This window comes from Pecten maximus, chromosome 7, assembly GCF_902652985.1.
Source record: "Pecten maximus chromosome 7, xPecMax1.1, whole genome shotgun sequence".
NCBI lineage: Eukaryota > Metazoa > Mollusca > Bivalvia > Pectinida > Pectinidae > Pecten > Pecten maximus.
This window is the reverse complement of record NC_047021.1, coordinates 14,160,371-14,181,710: the sequence shown is the minus strand read 5'-3', so window position 1 is coordinate 14,181,710 and position 21,340 is coordinate 14,160,371. Positions and strand designations below refer to the sequence as shown.

At 41.1% G+C, this 21,340-nt stretch overlaps 1 protein-coding gene and 1 long non-coding RNA gene across 2 annotated transcripts; both read right to left on the bottom strand.

Annotated features, from left to right (window-relative positions):
- Positions 1-3,498: 3,498 nt before the first annotated feature.
- Positions 3,499-4,507, bottom strand: LOC117331689. Its single transcript, XM_033890523.1, has one exon. The coding sequence runs from the start codon at positions 4,398-4,400 to the stop codon at positions 3,753-3,755; it is 648 nt and encodes a 215-aa protein (XP_033746414.1). The 5' UTR covers positions 4,401-4,507; the 3' UTR covers positions 3,499-3,752.
- Positions 4,508-7,807: 3,300 nt separating this feature from the next.
- Positions 7,808-19,123, bottom strand: LOC117331688. The gene is made up of 3 exons (XR_004533627.1): positions 17,608-19,123; positions 13,462-13,632; positions 7,808-13,180 (listed from the first exon to the last, which is right to left on the bottom strand). It is a non-coding gene; the product is annotated as an uncharacterized LOC117331688 (long non-coding RNA).
- Positions 19,124-21,340: the final 2,217 nt, after the last annotated feature.

The window sequence follows — 21,340 nt, the reverse complement described above, 5'->3', positions numbered from 1 at the left end:
CCTGAGATGGTCCTTACCAAGTGTTATTATTTATCGGGTCGGCCAGAAATCCAAGATGGCCACCATGGCCAACAGTGCTACTATATACATGCTACAGAGAATGCATACTACAATAATGTAGGGTTTTAATTTAGAGTCAGATGACTGTTAAGGCCCCTGGGCCTCTTATTTGTTGTTATATCTAGGCCTATATAGCTATGACTTTTACTTGTTCTTTCTCAGTGACATATGGATAGACAAACTTTCATTCATTTTGATACAATAATGCATTTCTTTTTGTCATAGGATGGGTTAAATTGTTCCACCCAGCAGTTGCACTTGTTACTTGGGTATACTGTCGCGGTTGTAAAAGTGACCTTGGCCTTTGAACTTTAAAACCTATATCGCACATTTGCATATTACATCATTGTGTGAAATTGCAGAAAGTTTGCCCTTCAACAGTCTTTCCCTGGTTCCGTTAATAGTTATTGACCTGAAAAGTTATCCTAGACAAGCACTTTCTTTGAAGCAATTCAGGAAGTTTGAATGCAATTTCCTATTTGATTTTTTATTTTTAGCTCACCTGGTCCGAAGGACCAAGGTGAGCTTATGCCATACCGTGGGTCCGTCGTCCGTGTGTCCGTCCGTCAACAATTGACTTATTTGACTTCTTCTTCATAACCGCTGATCGGAATTTGAACAAATTTGGTCAGAAGCATCCCTATGAGTAGGGGACTCAAAATTGTACAAACGATGGGGCTGACCCCCTGGGGGCCTCTGGGGCTGAGCCAAAAGGGGTCATTTTGGCGCTATTGATATAAACGACTTCTTCTCTGAAACCAAGCAATGGCTATCACTCATATTTGCCTGGTAGCATCACTATGGGGTGGGGACTCAAAATTGTACAAATGATGGGGCTGACCTCTCAGGGGCCTGAGGGGCGGGGCCAAATGTGGTCAATCTGGCTATATTGATATAAACAACTTCTCTGAAACCGAAAAATGCCTGTCGCTCATATTTGCCTGGTAGCATCACTATGGGGTGGGGACTCAAAATTGTACAAATGATGGGACTGACCCCCCAGGGGCCTGAGGGGTGGGGCCAAATGTGGTCAATCGGGCTATATCCATATAATTGACTTCTTCTCTGGAACCAAACAATGGATATCTCTCATATTTTACTGGTAGCATCATCTTAGGGTAGGAATTTGAAATTGTACAAATGACGGGGCCGACCCCCTGGGGGCTGAGGGGCGGGGCCAAAAGGGGTCAGTTTTGTAGAATTGATATAAACGACTTCTGCTCTGAAACTAAGCAATGGATATCGCTCACATTTCCCTGGAAGCATCTCTATGGGGTAGGGATTCAAAATTGTACAAATGGTGGGGCTGACCCCCAAGGGGCCTGAGGGGCGGGGCCAAAATTGGTCAATTTGTTTAAACAACTTCTTCTCTGAAACTAAGCAATAGATATTACTCCCATTTGTATGGTAGCATGGTTATGGGGTGGGGATTCAAAATTGTACAAATGTTGGGGTTGACCCGGGCCGCCAGGGGGCTGAGGGGTTGGGCTAAAAGTGGTCAATTTGGCTAAATTGATTTAAACAACTTAGGGATTCAAAATTGTATAAAGGAAGGAGCTGACCCCCCAGGGAGCAGAGGGCAGGGTCAAAAGGGGTCAATTAGTCTAAACAAGATCTTCTCTGAAACTAAGCAATGGATATCACTCACATTTGTGTGGTAGCATCCCTATGGGGTCGCGCCAATAGTCAATTTCATTTCATGGATTAATGCACTTTTTGGCATTTTTAGTATTAAAATAAAACCAATGTACATGTACCCATATAAAATGCTTATGATATATATTGCCATAGCAATACCAGCGACAAATATACTTAAGCATCATTCTTGTTTCATATCTCATGAAACCAGGTGAGCGATACAGGCCCTCTGGGCCTCTTGTTAGTAATAGTGACATGATCTTTGACCTCCAAGTCTGTAAAAACTATATTAAGCAAACACTTTCTTTGAATATGCATTTGATAAAGGCTTAGTTTGATTAACAAAAATCGAGGAATTGTGCATAAACATTGTAACAGTGACTTTGACCTTTGACCACCGGAACTGAATCAACCCAAGCAAGCACTTTTTTTCAATGAAGTTATGAAAAAAAAATCAATGTGTAACCGGTCCAACATAATTTGAAGATATTGTGCAGAAAAAAACTGCATCTCATGATGCGGAACCCCAATGGCAAAATTGTAATCAAGGAAATAACAGAATAGAAGCCAACGAAATTACAAGGCAGTAATGTAGGATATAACAAAACTTACTTTGAAAGGCAATAACAAAATACCAACAAAACCCCGGAAAATCAATAAAATATAAGAAAAATCGTAACCAAAGAAACAGCAAAATGTTTACCAAATAACAAATCAACTGAACCAAGAATCAACTTATATCAACAGAGAGATTCAATAACAACTATTCAATTATTTTATTTCACGTATATAAAATAAAGATAACAATAATTAACGAAGTATGACAGTAACAGTAACCAAGGATACAGAAATATAGACAGTTGTAATGGTAACCAAGGATACAGAAATATAGACAGTTGTAACGGTAACCAAGGTTACAGAAATAGATAGTTGTAATGGTAACCAAGGATACAGAAATAGATAGTTGTAATGGTAACCAAGGATACAGAAATAGATAGTTGTAACGGTAACCAAGGATACAGAAATAGATAGTTGTAATGGTAACCAAGGATACAGAAATAGATAGTTGTAACGGTAACCAAGGATACAGAAATAGATAGTTGTAACGGTAACCAAGGATACAGAAATAGATAGTTGTAACGGTAACCAAGGATACAGAAATAGATAGTTGTAATGGTAACCAAGGATACAGAAATAGATAGTTGTAACGGTAACCAAGGATACAGAAATAGATAGTTGTAATGGTAACCAAGGATACAGAAATAGATGGTTGTAACGGTAACCAAGGATACAGAAATAGATAGTTGTAACGGTAACCAAGGTTACAGAAAGAGATGGTTGTTATGGTAACCAAGGATACAGAAATAGATAGTTGTAACAGTAACCAAGGATACAGAAATAGATAGTTGTAACGGTAACCAAGGATGCATAAATAGATTGTTGTAAGGTTAACCAAGGATACAGAAATATAGACAGTTGTAATGGTAACCAAGGTTACAGAAATATAGACAGTTGTAATGGTAACCAAGGTTACAGAAATATAGACAGTTTTTTACGGTAACCAAGGTTACAGAAATAGATAGTTGTAACGGTAACCAAGGTTACAGACATAAATGGTTGTAACGGTAACCAAGGATACAGAAATGGATAGTTGTAACGGTAACCAAGGATACAGAAATAGGCAGTTGTAACGATAACCAAGGTTACAACGAAACTAGTAACCGTCAATATGAATGTTAAAAGGCTGATATTAATCTGCTCGTGCTTCGAGATGAATAATTACAACGACGACAAGATAAAAATAATGGAAATGAGAACTTTATTTCATAAATAGCATGAACACTTTCAAATTAAATCAGTACACAACTTATCTAGTTTTACTGTCTTTGACTTTAGCTGCTCACCTACATCTACTGGTTCTGACTGGGAACTTACTCATCAAGGAATGTTGAACTCGCTTGGCTCACATAGGTCTATAATTTGTCCAACACACATAGTCCGTGATTATTTATTACCGTTCTTGAGCGTTTTAAAAGTCACCCCTGTTGATAACGTCACGACTGTCCTTGACAAAGATATCTCGCGAGCACGGCATCCTTGTTCTCGCCGACCATGAACTCGATCCATTCTGATAGGTATACGTCACGTGATACCTTGCCGGTTTTGTTCTTGTCGAGGTCGTTAAAGATTGCTCTAGTGGCCTCCTCTTGATCGATCCCGAAACAGCGGAAGCCCCTAATCATATCCTCCACTGTTATAAACCCATCGCAATCCGTGTCGAACAGGTTGAAAAACACTGTGACCATTTTAGTGAAGGTCTTCACGAACAAATCCTTGTTGACTTCCACAAGCTGGCCAAATGCCTTCACGTAATGTTCTTCGGTGATTCGCTGGTCGCTTTTGAGGATGGTTTCAACCTCCAATAGGGCCGGACAATTTTCTACTGTGATGCCGCCTGGTTTTCCCGCCGTGGCGAGATCTTTGCCTTCGCTGATGATAATGCACCAGTGGTTATGCAGCCAATGGCGAAGTTCGGCCTCAAGAGCGGCGTTGGGTTTAAACTCTTTGATGAACACATCTGTCATATAAGCAAAATCCTCCTTTCCCATTCCGCCATCATGCTTTAAATTATACATCTTATACCACATACGAATTTTGCCTTCAATGAACTTGCTGAAGGTAACTGTGGAAGCAGCCGCCATGATGCTATAGTAAAGAACGGTGGATTTCACGTGAATGTCCAAACAACCTAACGCTGAATCTGCTTGTAGCTCTCTTGTAACCTGTTCTGCTTGGTGGATCTGTTTTATACCCAGGTGGTCAGTCGTGTGTTCATGACACATAAACCTCTGACCATGTGCTTTACACGGGAAGACATTAATCGGATGAAGAATGTTGTGTTTTAATTGAATATTAGACCCGTTATCAGATAAGAATCACCAGACATGCCATCGTATCAGCTGATTTTCATCAGCGCTGGTGCCATTTGTGATGATGACTTCAGTCTGACCTCGGATTACTAAAGGGAAGGGAGACAGAGTCAATACAAAAACACGTTTGGGGAACAGCATTACGATAAAAAAAATACAAAAACACGTTTGGGGAACAGCATTACGATAAAAAAAAATTGCGAATAACGCGCGCATCGAAATCGTTCATATTGGTGGCCGTTTGTTGCACGCATTTCAATCATTTTCCCTTTAAATTCGATGTATATGCATGGACAAGTTACATTGTTTTATTTGATGGATATTACAGTGGAAGGAATCACCGGCCAGTTGCCAAATATAATCCACATCAAAACACGATTTACGTTCTCTTTTCCTGAATGTAAAATATATTTTTCATGTTCTATATTACTCATAATTACGAAGTTCATAGGCTTGACTTAATACTCGATGAAATTTCTGACAACGTAAAATACAAATAGAATTCATTGTAGTTTAACTATTTTTACACGCCGAAAACAAACACTAATTGATATGTTGTTATATAACTCCAGTATATTGTAGTAAAGTCGGGTTACAATGTATAGTAAGGAGAGTGGATTTATAATATAACTTCTTTCCTTCAAGTAAGGCACCATTAGAAAACTTCATGTTTATCGCTCCACTTTTACCATACCTCATTCCAAATTGCAATTCCATAGACCAATACTAAATAGATGAAGTTATCTTAAATCATTAAATATAAAGAAGCTTCTCAATTTGAAAACTTGGTATCGCCTTGATGACCGGAGTTTGGTTTATTTTGTTTAACGTCCAATAACAGCCAGGGCAATTTCTAATTATTAGGACGTGCCAGGGTTTGGTGTTGGAGGAAAGCCGGAGTACGGCCAGTGCCAGGTAACTGCCCAACGTAGGCTTCGAACTCGCAACCCAGAGGTGTATGGACACATTAACCACTTGGCCACCCTTTGATGACCGGAGTCATACTATCAGCGACCACAGGTGATGTGGTGACGAAATTTGCCTTTATCCGTGTATAAGGAGCGCATCCTCGAGTGGTCTTGGTGTTGGATGAAGCCTAACCTTCTGATCAGCGAATTGAATCCCGATCATCTTTGTTAAAAGCGAGCACATCATCCGCTGCACCCCCTGACAATCCACATTTTTATTTTGACATGTTATCTGATCAAAGTTAATCGTCAAGGTGAATTTTTTTATGAAATGAATCAGAATTGTTATCCAATTTCATCCAATTGGATACGTTACATTACACAACAGTGACCTGATACCGTATGATACATGTTATGATGTCTGGAAATATAATGTTAAAACAATAAAAGTTATTGTGAATATTTTGGCCAATACTTACACAGTAAAAAGGAGCTATACGATACCATAATGGGTTTTCTGATTTAATTTTCACATGTACTTGTTAATGTTCTAATCCCCCAACACAACTCTAGGTTTTCTTTCCATGAATCACTGTGGTCACATTCTGACGTTACCCTATAGTTCTGAGAGTATCCTTGACCTCTCGGTGTTCACGGGTTCACACACCTGGCCGACCACAATCCTTATTTATTAGAACAGATAATTACAATGAGCTGCTCGCGTGCTAACTAACGCTGGCAAGTTTAATCAGTATTGGCTGTCATTGCATGTGACGTGGCTTTCGCAGAGCATTAGTATCAACGTCTGATAGCACACTAATCCACATATTGCAATAAGCTTAATATCCGGGCGTTTCTTTAATGAAATGCTGACTGTTTGTTCTCGGAGAGGACTGGTACCATTTGCCAGCATAGTATTGGACAGCTGCAGTGTATAACTGGTGGCGGTTCTTTAGGGGAGACTGCTGGCTGTCATTGTCACACTGCGACAAGTGTGCTAAAATGTGTGACTGGCCTGCGTCATTATGATGGTTAGCGCTGTTTCCACTCACACGTAAATAGGCATGCCTAAAGGATACACTTTCGGAATATTTTGCAAAACGAAGTAAGCACTACAATTTGTTAATGGGTGATACCAGTCTCTCGCATAGAGTGCTTTGCATTGCCTGCGTACGGTCCCCTTCCCCAGCATTAGCTAAACCCTGGGAAAGGTCGAATGGGGTTGGGCGGTGGAGGTGGGCACAGGGACTTGAGAATTTGTTACAGTCTACATGTATTTGGACCTTCCCTAGTGTGCATAGCACATTTTGAGACGTTTTTTTAGGGGGGGGGGGGGGGGGGGGGGGGGGGGGGGGGCTAGATTAAATTCGGTAAAACTGACACACCTGGTGTTCATAACAAATTCTCAAGTCCCTGTGGGGGTGGGGTGGAGGGTTGTCTTATTATCATCTAACGTGGACTCCACTCGATCACTGATCAAAGCAAACACAGGCGTGACTATGATTCCACAGGTAAGCGTACCACCGGTAATTTACGCTAAAACATCTACTATACGAGAGGTTTCAGAAGCATCAGACTACACTTAGAAGATACTAATATATCACGAGGCTCTGAAGGTCCGTGGTAAGCCAATAAAATAATGTTTGATGATTTTGGTGATAACAGGTACTGATTTAGATCTCAAGGATATTTGTATTATGTTTGTATTTCGTTTGTAGCTTACTTCTCAGTTTGCGTTAATGGCCTCATATCTATACGTACATATAAATTGTGGCAACGTTATTTAGTTTACATGATATACGTTCAATAAGATTCCATTGGTTTATTTTACGGCCATCTCCACTTCGAGTCATTTCGGGCCAAGTTCAATAAAATACAAGTCATAATAGTAGTTTATCCTGTAACACAAGACAAGTGTCTGTTTCATTTGATAAAGATTGGTAATTACGCAAATACTTATGGCAATACTTCTGCGATCGAACTCGTCACACTGACAACCTGGCGTGCAAATGAAGCTACCAAGCTCTCGAATGATAGCAACTACATTTCCGCTACAATATACAGCATCCTAAGATATCTTTTAAGAGGGGGGGGGGGGGGGGGTTCAATCGTTGGAATGGAGTCAATATTTGCTTCTCATACCAAATGTTAATGTCGCCTCGCTTACGATATATTTATATATATACTGACATCGTCACTATGTCAAATAAAGTGTTGAAAATGTTTAACATTAAATAAACTTAATTGAAACAAAGAAACAAACTAACGATACAGTGTGCATTGTGAAGATCTGTATTTTTTAATTACATCTAAAGTAGATATTATAATGATATCGTAAATAATCTAGGAAAATAAGATAGCAATAATGTATCACAAATAACAGTATGTGCGCCATGGAGACGTCCTATCTGATAAACTCAGTGTTCCCCATCAGGAGAGATAATCAGGTTTTGATTAGAAGTACATGGAATAACATATCGATATGTTCAAAATCAGTATAATATTACACATTAAGTTCGCCAAAAAACTACAGCGGAGTTTTAAACGAACCGCTCTAGCCAACTCGTGTCACCATAATAATAATTATGTTTCGTTGGAATATCAAAAACGTTCATGCAAGAGGTCGGGATGTTCAACAGACAGACATTAACTATAACTAGTAAACAGGGACTGTCAAACTCCTCCAACATACTATACATTAACTATAACTAGTAACCAGGGACTGTCAAAACTCCTCCAACATACTATACATTAACTATAACTAGTAACCAGGGACTGTCAAACTCCTCCAACATACTATACATTAACTATAACTAGTAACCAGGGACTGTCAAACTCCTCCAACATACTATACATTAACTATAACTAGTAACCAGGGACTGTCAAAACTCCTCCAACATACTATACATTAACTAGTAACTAGTAACCGGGGACTGTCAAACTACTCCAACATACTATACATTAACTAGTAACTAGTAACCAGGGACTGTCAAAACTCCTCCAACATACTATACATTAACTAGTAACTAGTAACCAAGGACTGTCAAACTCCTCCAACATACTATACATTAACTATAACTAGTAACCAGGGACTGTCAAAACTCCTCCAACATACTATACATTAACTAGTAACTAGTAACCGGGGACTGTCAAACTACTCCAACATACTATACATTAACTAGTAACTAGTAACCAGGGACTGTCAAAACTCCTCCAACATACTATACACTAGTAACTAGTAACCGGGGACTGTCAAAACTCCTCCAACAGACCAGGCATTAACTATAACTAGTAACCAGGGACTGTCAAAACTCCTCCAACAGACTATACATTAACTATAACTAGTAACCAGGGACTGTCAAACTCCTCCAACAGACCAGGCATTAACTATAACTAGTAACCAGGGACTGTCAAACTCCTCCAACAGACCAGGCATTAACTATAACTAGTAACCAGGGACTGTCAAACGCCTCAAACAGACCAGGCATTAACTATAACTAGTAACCAGGGACTGTCAAACTCCTCCAACAGACCAGGCATTAACTATAACTAGTAACCAGGGACTGTCAAACTCCCCCAACAGACCAGGCATTAACTATAACTAGTAACCAGGGACTGTCAAACTCCTCAAACAGACCAGGCATTAACTATAACTAGTAACCAGGGACTGTCAAACTCCTCCAACAGACCAGATATTAACTATAACTAGTAACCAGGGACTGTCAAACTCCTCCAACAGACCAGGCATTAACTATAACTAGTAACCAGGGACTGTCAAACTCCTCCAACAGACCAGGCATTAACTATAACTAGTAACCAGGGACTGTCAAACTCCTCAAACAGACCAGGCATTAACTATAACTAGTAACCAGGGACCGTCAAACTCCTCCAACAGACCAGGCATTAACTATAACTAGTAACCAGGGACTGTCAAACTCCTCCAACAGACCAGGCATTAACTATAACTAGTAACCAGGGACTGTCAAACTCCTCCAACAGACCAGGCATTAACTATAACTAGTAACCAGGGACTGTCAAACTCCTCCAACAGACCAGGCATTAACTATAACTAGTAACCAGGGACTGTCAAACTCCTCCAACATACTATACATTAACTATAACTAGTAACCAGGGACTGTCAAACTCCTCCAACAGACCAGATATTAACTATAACTAGTAACCAGGGACTGTCAAACTCCTCCAACAAACCTGACATTAACTATAACTAGTAACCAGGGACTGTCAAACTCCTCCAACAGGCTAGACATGTAGTATAACTAGTAACCATATGGTAATAGGGTCCAAAACAGAGATAAAATGCGTTGCTATGGAGAGCAATGGGGTCATAATCGGAGATAAAATGCGTGGCGAGACTGTCACGGTGTCAGAAACGGAGATTAGGGGCTTGGCCGTATGGTAATAGGTTCAGAAAAAGAGATACAGGGAGTTGCTAGCGATAGCAATGGGGTCATAAACAGAGATATAATGCGAGGCGAGACTGTCACGGTGTTAGAAACGGAGATGAAGGGCGTGACTTGAGACAACAATGGATTCAGGAATGGAGACAAAATGCGTGACTATACACAGCAATAGGATAAAAAAGACGATGCAATCTTATTAAAATTAGACATGTAATGTCCTCTCCTCTGCGATACACTGCAATAAAGTATTATATTGCAATGTATCACAGAGAAGCAGAAATTACAAGTCTAATTCTAATGAGATTGAGAAACGGTGATAAAGGGCTTTGCCAGATGAAAAGGGGATCAGAAACAGACATAATCCTACATAAAGGCCGTGGTCAGACAGTAATGGAGCCAGAAAAAGACGTAAAGGGCGTGGTCAGACAGTAATGGAGCCAGAAACAGACATAAAGGGAGACAGTAATGGAACTAGAAACAGACATAAAAGGGCGATCAGACAGTAATGGAGCCAGAAACAGACATAAAGGGCGTGGCTAAACGGTAATGGAGCCAGAAACAAACATAAAGGGCGTGGCTAAACGGTGATGGATCCAGAAACAGACATAAAGGGCGTGGCTAGACGGTAATGGAGCCAGAAACAGACATAAAGGGCGTGGCTAGACGGTAATGGAGCCAGAAACAGACATAAAGGGCGTGGCTAGACGGTAATGGAGCCAGAAACAGACATAAAGGGAATGGTTAGACGGTAATGGAGCCAGAAACAGACATAAAGGGCGTGGCTAAACGGTAATGGAACCAGAAACAGATATAAAGGGCGTGGTCATATAGTAATGGAGCCAGAAACAGACATAAAGGGCGTGGCTAGACGGTAATGGAGCCAGAAACAGACATAAAGGGCGTGGCTAAACGGTAATGGAACCAGAAACAGATATAAAGGGCGTGGTCATATAGTAATGGAGCCAGAAACAGACATAAAGAGCGTGGCTAGACAGTAATGGATCCAGAAACAGACATAAAGGGCGTGGCTAAACGGTAATGGAGCCAGAAACAGATATAAAGGGCGTGGCTAGACTCCAAGTTTACCTGGAGTCCTATCAGGCTCCAATTCTACCTGGGTCCACATGTATCACATGTACCTGTAACCAAGTACATATATACATAATGTTTATAGATAGATGTATACTCATATACATTTAGACTCCAAAAACATATTGTAGCTAGACGAAGTAAAAGACTCTTTTTTTCTTTTTTTTGTTGGGTTTATCGCCCCTTGAACAGTTAGGGTCATTTTGAGGCGGGGTCTCCTTGTAGTACTTGGTGACTACTCTCTGAACAACATACGGGAGGCCCGTCGCATGATCTTGCAATTGCCCAAGGACACAATCAGAAAACACAGACCGGTCCGATTCCCAGCTTCCAAAGAAACAAACCTTCACCCGAGATGGCAGGCGCTCCATCCCACTGAGCTGTCGCGGCCCACAAAGAACACAAGGACTTTGACGTAACCAGTTAAATTAGATCTGCATGTTTGACATGTCCTTTATTCCTTGTCTCGGTCTACAAATAAATGCACATTATTATAGTTAGTGAGTCTCTGAGTGACGTATTGTGAGTTAAAATTAAAATGAAAAGTGCATGTTTGAAGACTTCAACGGGGCTTGTGACAAAGTAAAAATGGTGCATATCATATCATTATCATATATATTTCCCTTTGGATCCAACCTAAACTGACTACATCGCTACTTTATAAGAGGAAACATTGATGGAATTTCATCTACCAACAACACCAGATGACAACAAAACCATTAATATACAAAAGTCAATATGTGACCACACTTCCTGCAGCAGAAGTAGACTAGATTACATACATTAGTGTACAAGGAAGTAGTAATACCCTGCCCGCGGTGGGGCTATCCTAAGCAGTGAGGTGACCTTATTACTCTCTATTTTTACACTACTGCCTCCTTCACAACGTCTTCGCCCCCGAAGACATCCACATACATTAACCCTTGAAGGTTCTTTTGCTCCAAGGAAGACTATAACTTTCATTGGATGGTCACCTGCCTTAGTACCTGACCGCGGTGGGGCTCGAACTAGCGACATCTCTCTCTCATAGCAAGCATCCAACGAACAAGTTAAAGTGAAATTCCCGCTAAAAACTAATCTGTGCCAGAAAGGTGCTTTTGTTACTCTCCAGTTTTACTTCAGTATTTTTTCCGCTAGGCTGCGTTCGCTGCATTCTCGAAGCGAAGCCAAGCAGAGAGTAGGAATGGAAAAAAACTGCGGAAAACTAAGCCCATCAATGTCCACATGTCACATGTCCACAATACCTTCTTCATCTACACACTGTAGTCAGTACAGAGTAATAACAGGAGTGGACAAGAACTGTCTAAAATCGTTGAGTAATACCCTTGCACCTCGTTGTTTAACATTGCAGGCAGCGATGTCTGTAACCGTACTGTAAGATTATCTTTACCTGGGTCTACACCTATATCACATTCATGTGCAATGTTCGCAGATATATCAAGTTTTGATAAAAATAAACAAAAATGCTATGTCTTATGTTCGTGAGGAACGTTTCCTCACATTGTACCTCGATGTGTGAGCTTACTTGACGTCGGAGTCTAAAATCTCACATTGTATCTCGATGTTTTAGCTCCAGGCGCGGATCCAGGAATTTGAAAGTGGGGGGTTCCAGTAATTTAGTTGTAATGCGAGCGCCATAGGCGCGAGACGATTTTTTTTTTTTTTGGCGAGTGGTCTGGGGGCCAAAATTTCGGAAAATGAAATGATCATAGCTCACTGGCGTCAGAGTCTTGGCAAAGAACCTTTGAAGTTTCCTCGTATGCTGATACGATGGTGTTTTTATAACACCTATCTGATGAACATTGATTTTGTGACCACTGCTCATAGGCTACTGTTGTTAGGCTGCTTAGCATTGTAACATGGATACCTCGTCTTGCAGAAACATCAAAATGATGTAATTTTGTCCGTTCTTATATATTGGTTTATTATCATAAGATGTAGAAGATGCTCAGCATCACCAGGATTCCAGTTTCCAGGAAGTGACGTCCCCAGCCTTGGGCTCCGTTACAAGCGTCACTATCACAGGTCAGCACACACCCAGTATAGCGGACACCCTCAAGGTCAAAAATACCACACATGTTCTCCAAACTTTCGAGTGCGCATGATCGAATCACTGTCACTGTGTTATCCGTCACTGTAATCAATCAAATTTCATCAATTAGAATGAGCATATTGTTTTTTTTAAATTGTTGTAATAAGTTTTATATCATTTTCCCCATTTCAACAATTTCTTTAATAACACAGTAAATCAGACTGCATGGTTTATGTAATAAACAAGAGATTTACGGTATTAACTAAAAAATGAAAAATAAAACTTTTAAAAATATTTCCTACGTTTTAGGTAAGATCAAAACGTCATCAATATCGATATAAGATATATTTTGAAGTATTAAATGTGTGATTGAATATACTTACTACTGACGCCGCTTATCTTGGTGCAGTAGCTCGCCGGGAAGAATCCACTCCTCCCATCACGTGACTGACGACAGTTTTTCTCAAGCTTGCCGTAGTAAGGATGGAATGGGTCTCCACAGTGAGGATTAGTATTGTTCTTAGAATCGCATTTATAACAGTCAATCTCAGCAGCTGTAACAGATAAAATGTATAATGTTGACACCCGGACACACACACAACAATAACGACGACTGTCATACACGTACACACCACAATAACTACAACTGTCATACACGTGTATACACACCACAATAACGATGACTGTCATACACGTACACACCACAATAACGACGACTGTAATACACGTACACACCACAAAAAGACGACTGTCATACACGTGTACACAGCACAATAACGACGACTGTCATACACGTACACACCACAATAACGACGACTGTCATACACGTACACACCACAATAACGACGACTGTCATACACGTGTATACACACCACAATCACGACGACTGTCATACACGTACACACCACAATAACGACGACTGTCATACACGTGTATACACACCACAATCACGACGACTGTCATACACGTACACACCACAATAACGACGACTGTCATACACGTGTATACACACCACAATAACGACGACTGTAATACACGTACACACAACAAAAAGACGACTGTCATACACGTGTACACAGCACAATAACGACGACTGTCATACACGTACACACCACAATAACGACGACTGTCATACACGTACACACCACAATAACGACGACTGTCATACACGTGTATACACACCACAATCACGACGACCGTCATACACGTACAAACCACAATAACGACAACTGTCATACACGTGTATACAACAATAACGACGACTGTCATACACGTACACACCACAATAACGACGACTGTCATACACGTGTATACACACCACAATAACTACAACTGTCATACACGTGTATACACACCACAATAACTACAACTGTCATACACGTGTATACACACCACAATAACGACGACTTTCATACACGTACACACCACAATAACGACGACTGTCATACACGTACACACCACAACCACGACGACTGTCATACACGTGTATACACCACAATAACGACGACTGTCATACAAGTACACACCACAATAACGACGACTGTCATACACGTGTACACACCACAACCACGACGACTGTCATACACGTACACACCACAACCACGACGACTGTCATACACGTACACACCACAAAAAGACGACTGTCATACACGTACACACCACAATCACGACGACCGTCATACACGTGTATACACCACAATAACGACGACTGTCATACACGTACACACCACAATAACGACGACTGTCATACACGTGTATACACACCACAATAACGACGACTGTCACACACGTACACACCACAATAACGACGACTGTCACAATAACGACGGCTGTCATACACGTACAGACCCCAATAACGACGACTGTCATACACGTACACACCACAATAACGACGACTGTATTGATAATAATAAGGATGCACGTCATACACGTATTCACCCGTCATACACGTACACACACTAACTATGAACGTCATACACGTACACACACTAACGAACAACGTCTTACACGTATACACACTAACGAACAACGTCTTACACGTATACACCCGTCATACACGTATTCACCCGTCATACACGTACACACACTAACTATGAACGTCATACACGTACACACACTAACGAACAACGTCATACACGTATACACCCGTCATACACGTACACACACTAACGAACAACGTCTTACACGTATACACCCGTCATACACGTATTCACCCGTCATACACGTACACACACTAACGATGAACGTCATACACGTACACACACTAACGAACAACGTCATACACGTATACACACTAACGATGCACGTCTTACACGTATACACCCGTCCTACACGTATACACCCGTCATACACGTATACACACTAACGATGAACGTCATACACGTATACATCCGTCATACACGTATGCACCCGCCATACACGTATACACACTAACGATGCACGTCTTACACGTATACACCCGTCATACACGTATACACACTAACGATGCACGTCTTACACGTATACATCCGTCATACACGTATACACCCGTTATACACGTATACACACTAACGATGCACGTCTTACACACTAACGATGAACGTCATACACGTACACAGATACAACAACGGAGGCTGTACTTATCGATCACAAAGCTTACTATTATAGCGCAGCCACTGTGTTAAAATTTTTGTACTGCCGGTTTGTTTACAAGAAACTTGAGTCGTTATCGTTTTCATCGACTATTGATTTAATACAAGAACGCCATTTTATGTTAGTGTTATTACTGTAAGGTCATTTACTACCAGTTATACCAGTGTCAGAAATACAGCACACAGCTTGCTTCCCGCAGTTACTTTACCATTTCTAACATTTAATTCCGCTGGGACATCTGGTTACAAGTTGTTTAATAGAACATTTGCAACGTCTTAATTCATGTAAGTTTGATGTTGATTAACGATAGACAGTTTAAAATGGTACTGTGACGTCAGATTGTGGTAATTTGCGACATGGAAAGATGCAGTCAAGCAGTTGAAATCTGGAATACGTTGGTGACGTCACTTGTTACTATTAGACTGAAATGCATGCTTTGGTGACGTCCAATTGTTGCTATTTGACTGAATTACATGATTTAGTGACGTCGGGTTGTGACTATTTGACGTGGTATGGTGACGTCGGGTTGTGACTATTTGACGTGGTATAGAGATGTCGGGTTGTGACTATTTGACATGGTATGGTGACGTCGGGTTGTGACTATTTGACATGGTATAGAGACGTTGGGTTGTGACTATTTGACGTGGTATAGTGACGTCGGGTTGACTATTTGACATGGTATGGTGACGTCGGATTGTGATTATTTGACATGGTATGGTGACGTCGGGTTGTGACTATTTGACGTGGTATGGTGACGTCGGGTTGTGACTATTTGACGTGGTATGGTGACGTCGGGTTGTGACTATTTGACATGGTATGGTGACGTCGGGTTGTAACTATTTGACATGGTATGGTGACGTCGGGTTGTGACTATTTGACATGGTATGGTGACGTCGGGTTGTGACTATTTGACATGGTATGGTAACGTCTGGTTGTGACTATTTGACATGGTATGGTGACGTCGGGTTGTGACTATTTGACATGGTATGGTGACGTCGGGTTGTGACTATTTGACATGGTATGGTGACGTCGGGTTGTGACTATTACGCATGGTATGGTGATATCGGGTTGTGACTATTTGACATGGTATGGTGACCTCGGGTTGTGACTATTTGACATGGTATGGTGTTGTCGGGTTGTGACTATTTGACATGGTATGGTGTCATTGGGTTGTGACTATTGGACATGGTATGGTGACGTCGGGTTGTGACTATTATTTGTTGTATGGTAACGTCGGGATGTGAGTTGTTTGGTGACGTCCAGTTGTGACTATTTGACATGGTATGGTGTCGTCGGGTTGTGACTATTTGACATGGTTTGATGACGGGAAGTGAATATTTGACATGGTATGGTGACGTCGGATTGTGACTATTTGACATGGTATGGTGACGTCGGGTTGTGACTATTTGACATGTTATAGTGACGTCGGGTTGTAGCTATTTGACATGGTATGGTGACGTCGGGTTGTGACTATTTGACATGGTATGGTGATGTCGGATGGTGACTATTTGACATGGTATGGTGACGTCGGGTTGTGACTATTTGACATGTTATAGTGACGTCGGGTTGTAACTATTTGACATGGTATGGTGACGTCGGGTTGTGATTATTATTCGTGGTATGGTGACGTCGGGTTGTGATTATTATTCGTGGTATGGTATTGTGACGTAGAGTTTTGACTATTATACTTGGTATGGTAATGTGACGTCGAGTTATTTCTCGTTGACATAGGAAGATGTCGTGTGGTTGTATTCATTTGACATGATTTGGTGACGTCGAGTGGTGACTACAGTGTATATGTAATGTCATAGTGAGGTATGATTATCACAGAGATATTTGACTATGAGATCCGGGTTGTAAGTTTGATTTGCTATATATATGCTGCTACAAAAACTTACATATTGTCTGTATAAGACACAGTAGGTAAATTCCCTGTATCACGATAGTGCTGCAGTACGCCAACATTGTCGCCATCTTTATATTCCAGATTGATTGAGAACCATGTCTTGCGAATATCGAATTTGATGTCTCCTATGTTATGTATTACTGATAATAATAAGGTTTACATTTTCAGCTAGTCTCTGGTTGTCTATCTAAACACAAAACGTTTACGAATCCACAATGTGATGCCCTTTAAACAACAAGGGTTAAATTTCACTCTGAATACCAAGGGCATACAACACCTGGTTTGAAGTCACTCTAAAATACCAAAGGCACACAACTCTTGGTACGATGTCACTTTAACCATCAAGGGCACATAACTCTTGGCATGACGTCACTATAACCACCAAGGGTACACAACTCTTGGTACGATGTCACTTTAACCACCAAGGGGACACAACTCTTGGTACGATGTAACTATAACCACCAAGGGCACACAACTCTTGATATGATGTAACTATAACCACCAAGGGGACACAACTCTTGGTACGATGTCACTTTAACCACCAAGGGTACACAACTTTTGGTATGATGTAACTATAACCACCAAGGGCACACAACTCTTGGTACGATGTCACTTTAACCACCAAGGGTACACAACTCTTGGTACGATGTCACTATAACCACCAAGGGCACACAACTCCTGGTTTGTTAAGTTATTATGTTATTGTCTTAGCAAAACATGTACGTGCACACAGTAATCCCGTAGACTCGTTTTAAACTCTAAACACGTATCTCGACATGTCAAAGTATTGCACTGCAAATAAAGACTACGCATATATCATGGACGTACAGATCCTAGTGAATATGGTCGATTCTGACACTTGGAGACACATCGTTCAGAATGGCTCTCTTTTAATCTCACGCGCCAATGCTTTGCTAGCTGATTCACGGCTGGTGAAGGCTTTCAAATAAATTGTCTTTGGCATTGAAATATATATGAGTACCCACTGCTACCTCTGTCGCTGACACAGTGTTGTCGCCAAATGTATACTTTACACACTGTCGTTGTTATCGGTGTACCAACATTGATTACACACACGCGTACGTAGGATCGACCTGCATGTTCCCGTTGTCTCCAGTTGTAAGAGAAATCAGGAATCAATTAAAGTCGATGCTGTCACATGCTAACAATACATGGAGCTGTGTGTAGTTCATCATGTAACGCAGGCAAGTCTGGCACCCGTACCAACGTGCCTGGTCGTCAAGGATGGAGACATGTGGTTGTCGGCGACAGGAGCTCTGTCAGTGCTGATGAATCCGGGTGTAATGACAACTGGCTGATGTTGATGGATTTGGTCTCGTCAGCTGATACAGAACGGTCAACAGCCTTCTGGGCGACGTGGCTGGACACACAATTGCCAGCGCATGAGAAACGCCTAATGTCAGGGTAGTCAGCCGGAGACGTTGAACGCTAGCAGTGGTCTCTCCATAAAAAGGAACCAGAATATTGCATGCCAAATCGATATCTTACGATCCTCGCGTATTGACAAACAACACTTCTAATATTGCAAGCAAACTATAAGGACAATACGTCACTACTTCTCAAACGTGCATGGCTCGGCGGTCGAAGGAGTACTTCCGGTACTGCCAAACCTGTGATTAGCTCTCATTGTTTTATTGACCGAATCAATCAGATCTATATACGGCATTTCCACCACAATTTATCTGTAGAAGTATGTAGAGACATTCGTGTGGTTCGGGATTCCAATAAAATCTTTTATGTATCTAAACATCGACATTAATTACGTGTGAATGAACAGGTCTGTGTCGCCCGTGGAATCAATAGTGGCGCTTAATCTAGTCACAACAATACCAAACAAAAACGGGGAATAATTTTGATGGAGTCGCGGTACAGCCATGGTACAATAGACATGTATTTCAGCGGTACAACAGACACTACTATGACGCTGGCAGTGTAATGAAGTTGGCTGTGTGATAGAGGTTCAGCGTTGGTATTTGGTCGTTTGGTTCGCAATGCTTTGTCGTTTGCAGAATTATGTCGGCTTGACGTTGTTATTTGGTCATTTCGTTGGCATACCATCGGCGCTTGCCGGTATGATGTTTGGCCAACGTTAGCATTTGATCTTTTGTCATAAGGTTTGCTCAGCTGAATGATTTTGGCTTAACATTGGTATTAAGTCGTTTGGGAGGCATTGGTGTTAGCTGTATGCGTTTTGAAATCAGTAGTTGGGCGGTTTGGTAACATAACGTTGGATATTTTTGAACGGTGGTGGTTCAGTGTTTGTATTTGATAGTTTTATCAATTTCGTTTTGTGTGTTTTGGGAGGCCGCGGTACGTACGTTTGTATTTTCCTTGTTGCAGCGCGGTTTGGTTTATTTTGTTTAACGTCCTATTAACAGCTAAGGTCATTTAAGGACGGCCACCCGTGCGTGCGACATGCATGCGTGTGGTGAGTGCGTATGTGTGTTTTGGGAGGCTGTGGCATGTTCGTGTGAAGTCTCCTTGTGATAGGCCGGAACTTTTGCTGATTTATAGTGCTACCTCACTGAAGCATACTGCCGAAGACACCCAGCAGGACACCCCACCCGGTCACATTATACTGACAATGGGTGAACCAGTCGTCCCACTCCTAATATAGCAACTACCATTTTTAAAGACTCTGGTATGTCTCGGCCAGGGAACAGAACCCAAAGCCTTCCTCACAGGGCGAACGCTCAACTAAAGGCCAAAAGTGAGGCATTGTCAAGGGAGACATTAGGAAGAAGAAAAGCTAATATCCTAAATTTAGTCGCCTCCTACGATCATGCAATGGGGGCAGCAGGTACAATTCTTACGCCCTACCTGCATGGAACTGCACTGATAACAACTTTAGTAGTGCTACCTAACTCAAGTATATTGTCGAATACACCCAGCAAGACACCAGGAACATTATACTGACAACCAGTCGTCACACTCCCCAAAATACTGGAAGCCAAGCAGGAGCAGCAACTAGATCATTTTAGCTCGTCTGGTTCGAATGTAGGTTATGGCGTGTCGCCGTCGTCCGTCAACATTCCTTAAAATCCACTGCTTGTTATAAACGACTGAAAGGAGTTTGGCCATATTTTGCCTGAAGCATCACTGGGTGAAGAAGAGTAAATTTTGCAGATGGGAATGTAGCGAAATCTTTAAAACCCTTCTTTCTCTGTAGGACTAAAAAGATTAAACCCGAAAATTTGTCTAAAGCATCCTTTGCATGGTGAAAGCGATGGGTCTCCCCGCTATATCAACAATACAATAATATTTCATTTAAGTGTTACAAATCTCAAATTCACAATGCATATTGTTTACCTTAACTGTTTTGTTTAATCCCTAGACGCCTTCAGACGTATAAAAAATTTTTTTTTTTTTTTTTTTTTTTGCGATTCAACACTACTACTATACGGCTGGTCTTTTGGATCTGTCGAAGGTTCTAGCCGAGCTTGAGGCATATTGATGTGTGGGAGTGCAGTGAATCTCGTTTCCAGCTAGATCTACCTTAAGAAGATTAAACTTGACACTTAGCAATTAATTAAAGAGGTTCCTCACAGCTTGATACTTGCATAAGCAACTTATGTTCAATGTTTTTAATGTTTTTATCAATGGTATCTTTTATTTCATTCATGACTCAGTTTTCTGTAATTAAATAGTTTGCAGATTAATGTATGTATGAAGACAGAATGTACCGTGATGAGTTTCATTCCATC

Bases quoted from the DNA above. Each gene is read 5' to 3' on its own strand.
- LOC117331689 (XM_033890523.1), bottom strand. From the start codon at position 4,400: ATGGCGGCTGCTTCCACAGTTACCTTCAGCAAGTTCATTGAAGGCAAA.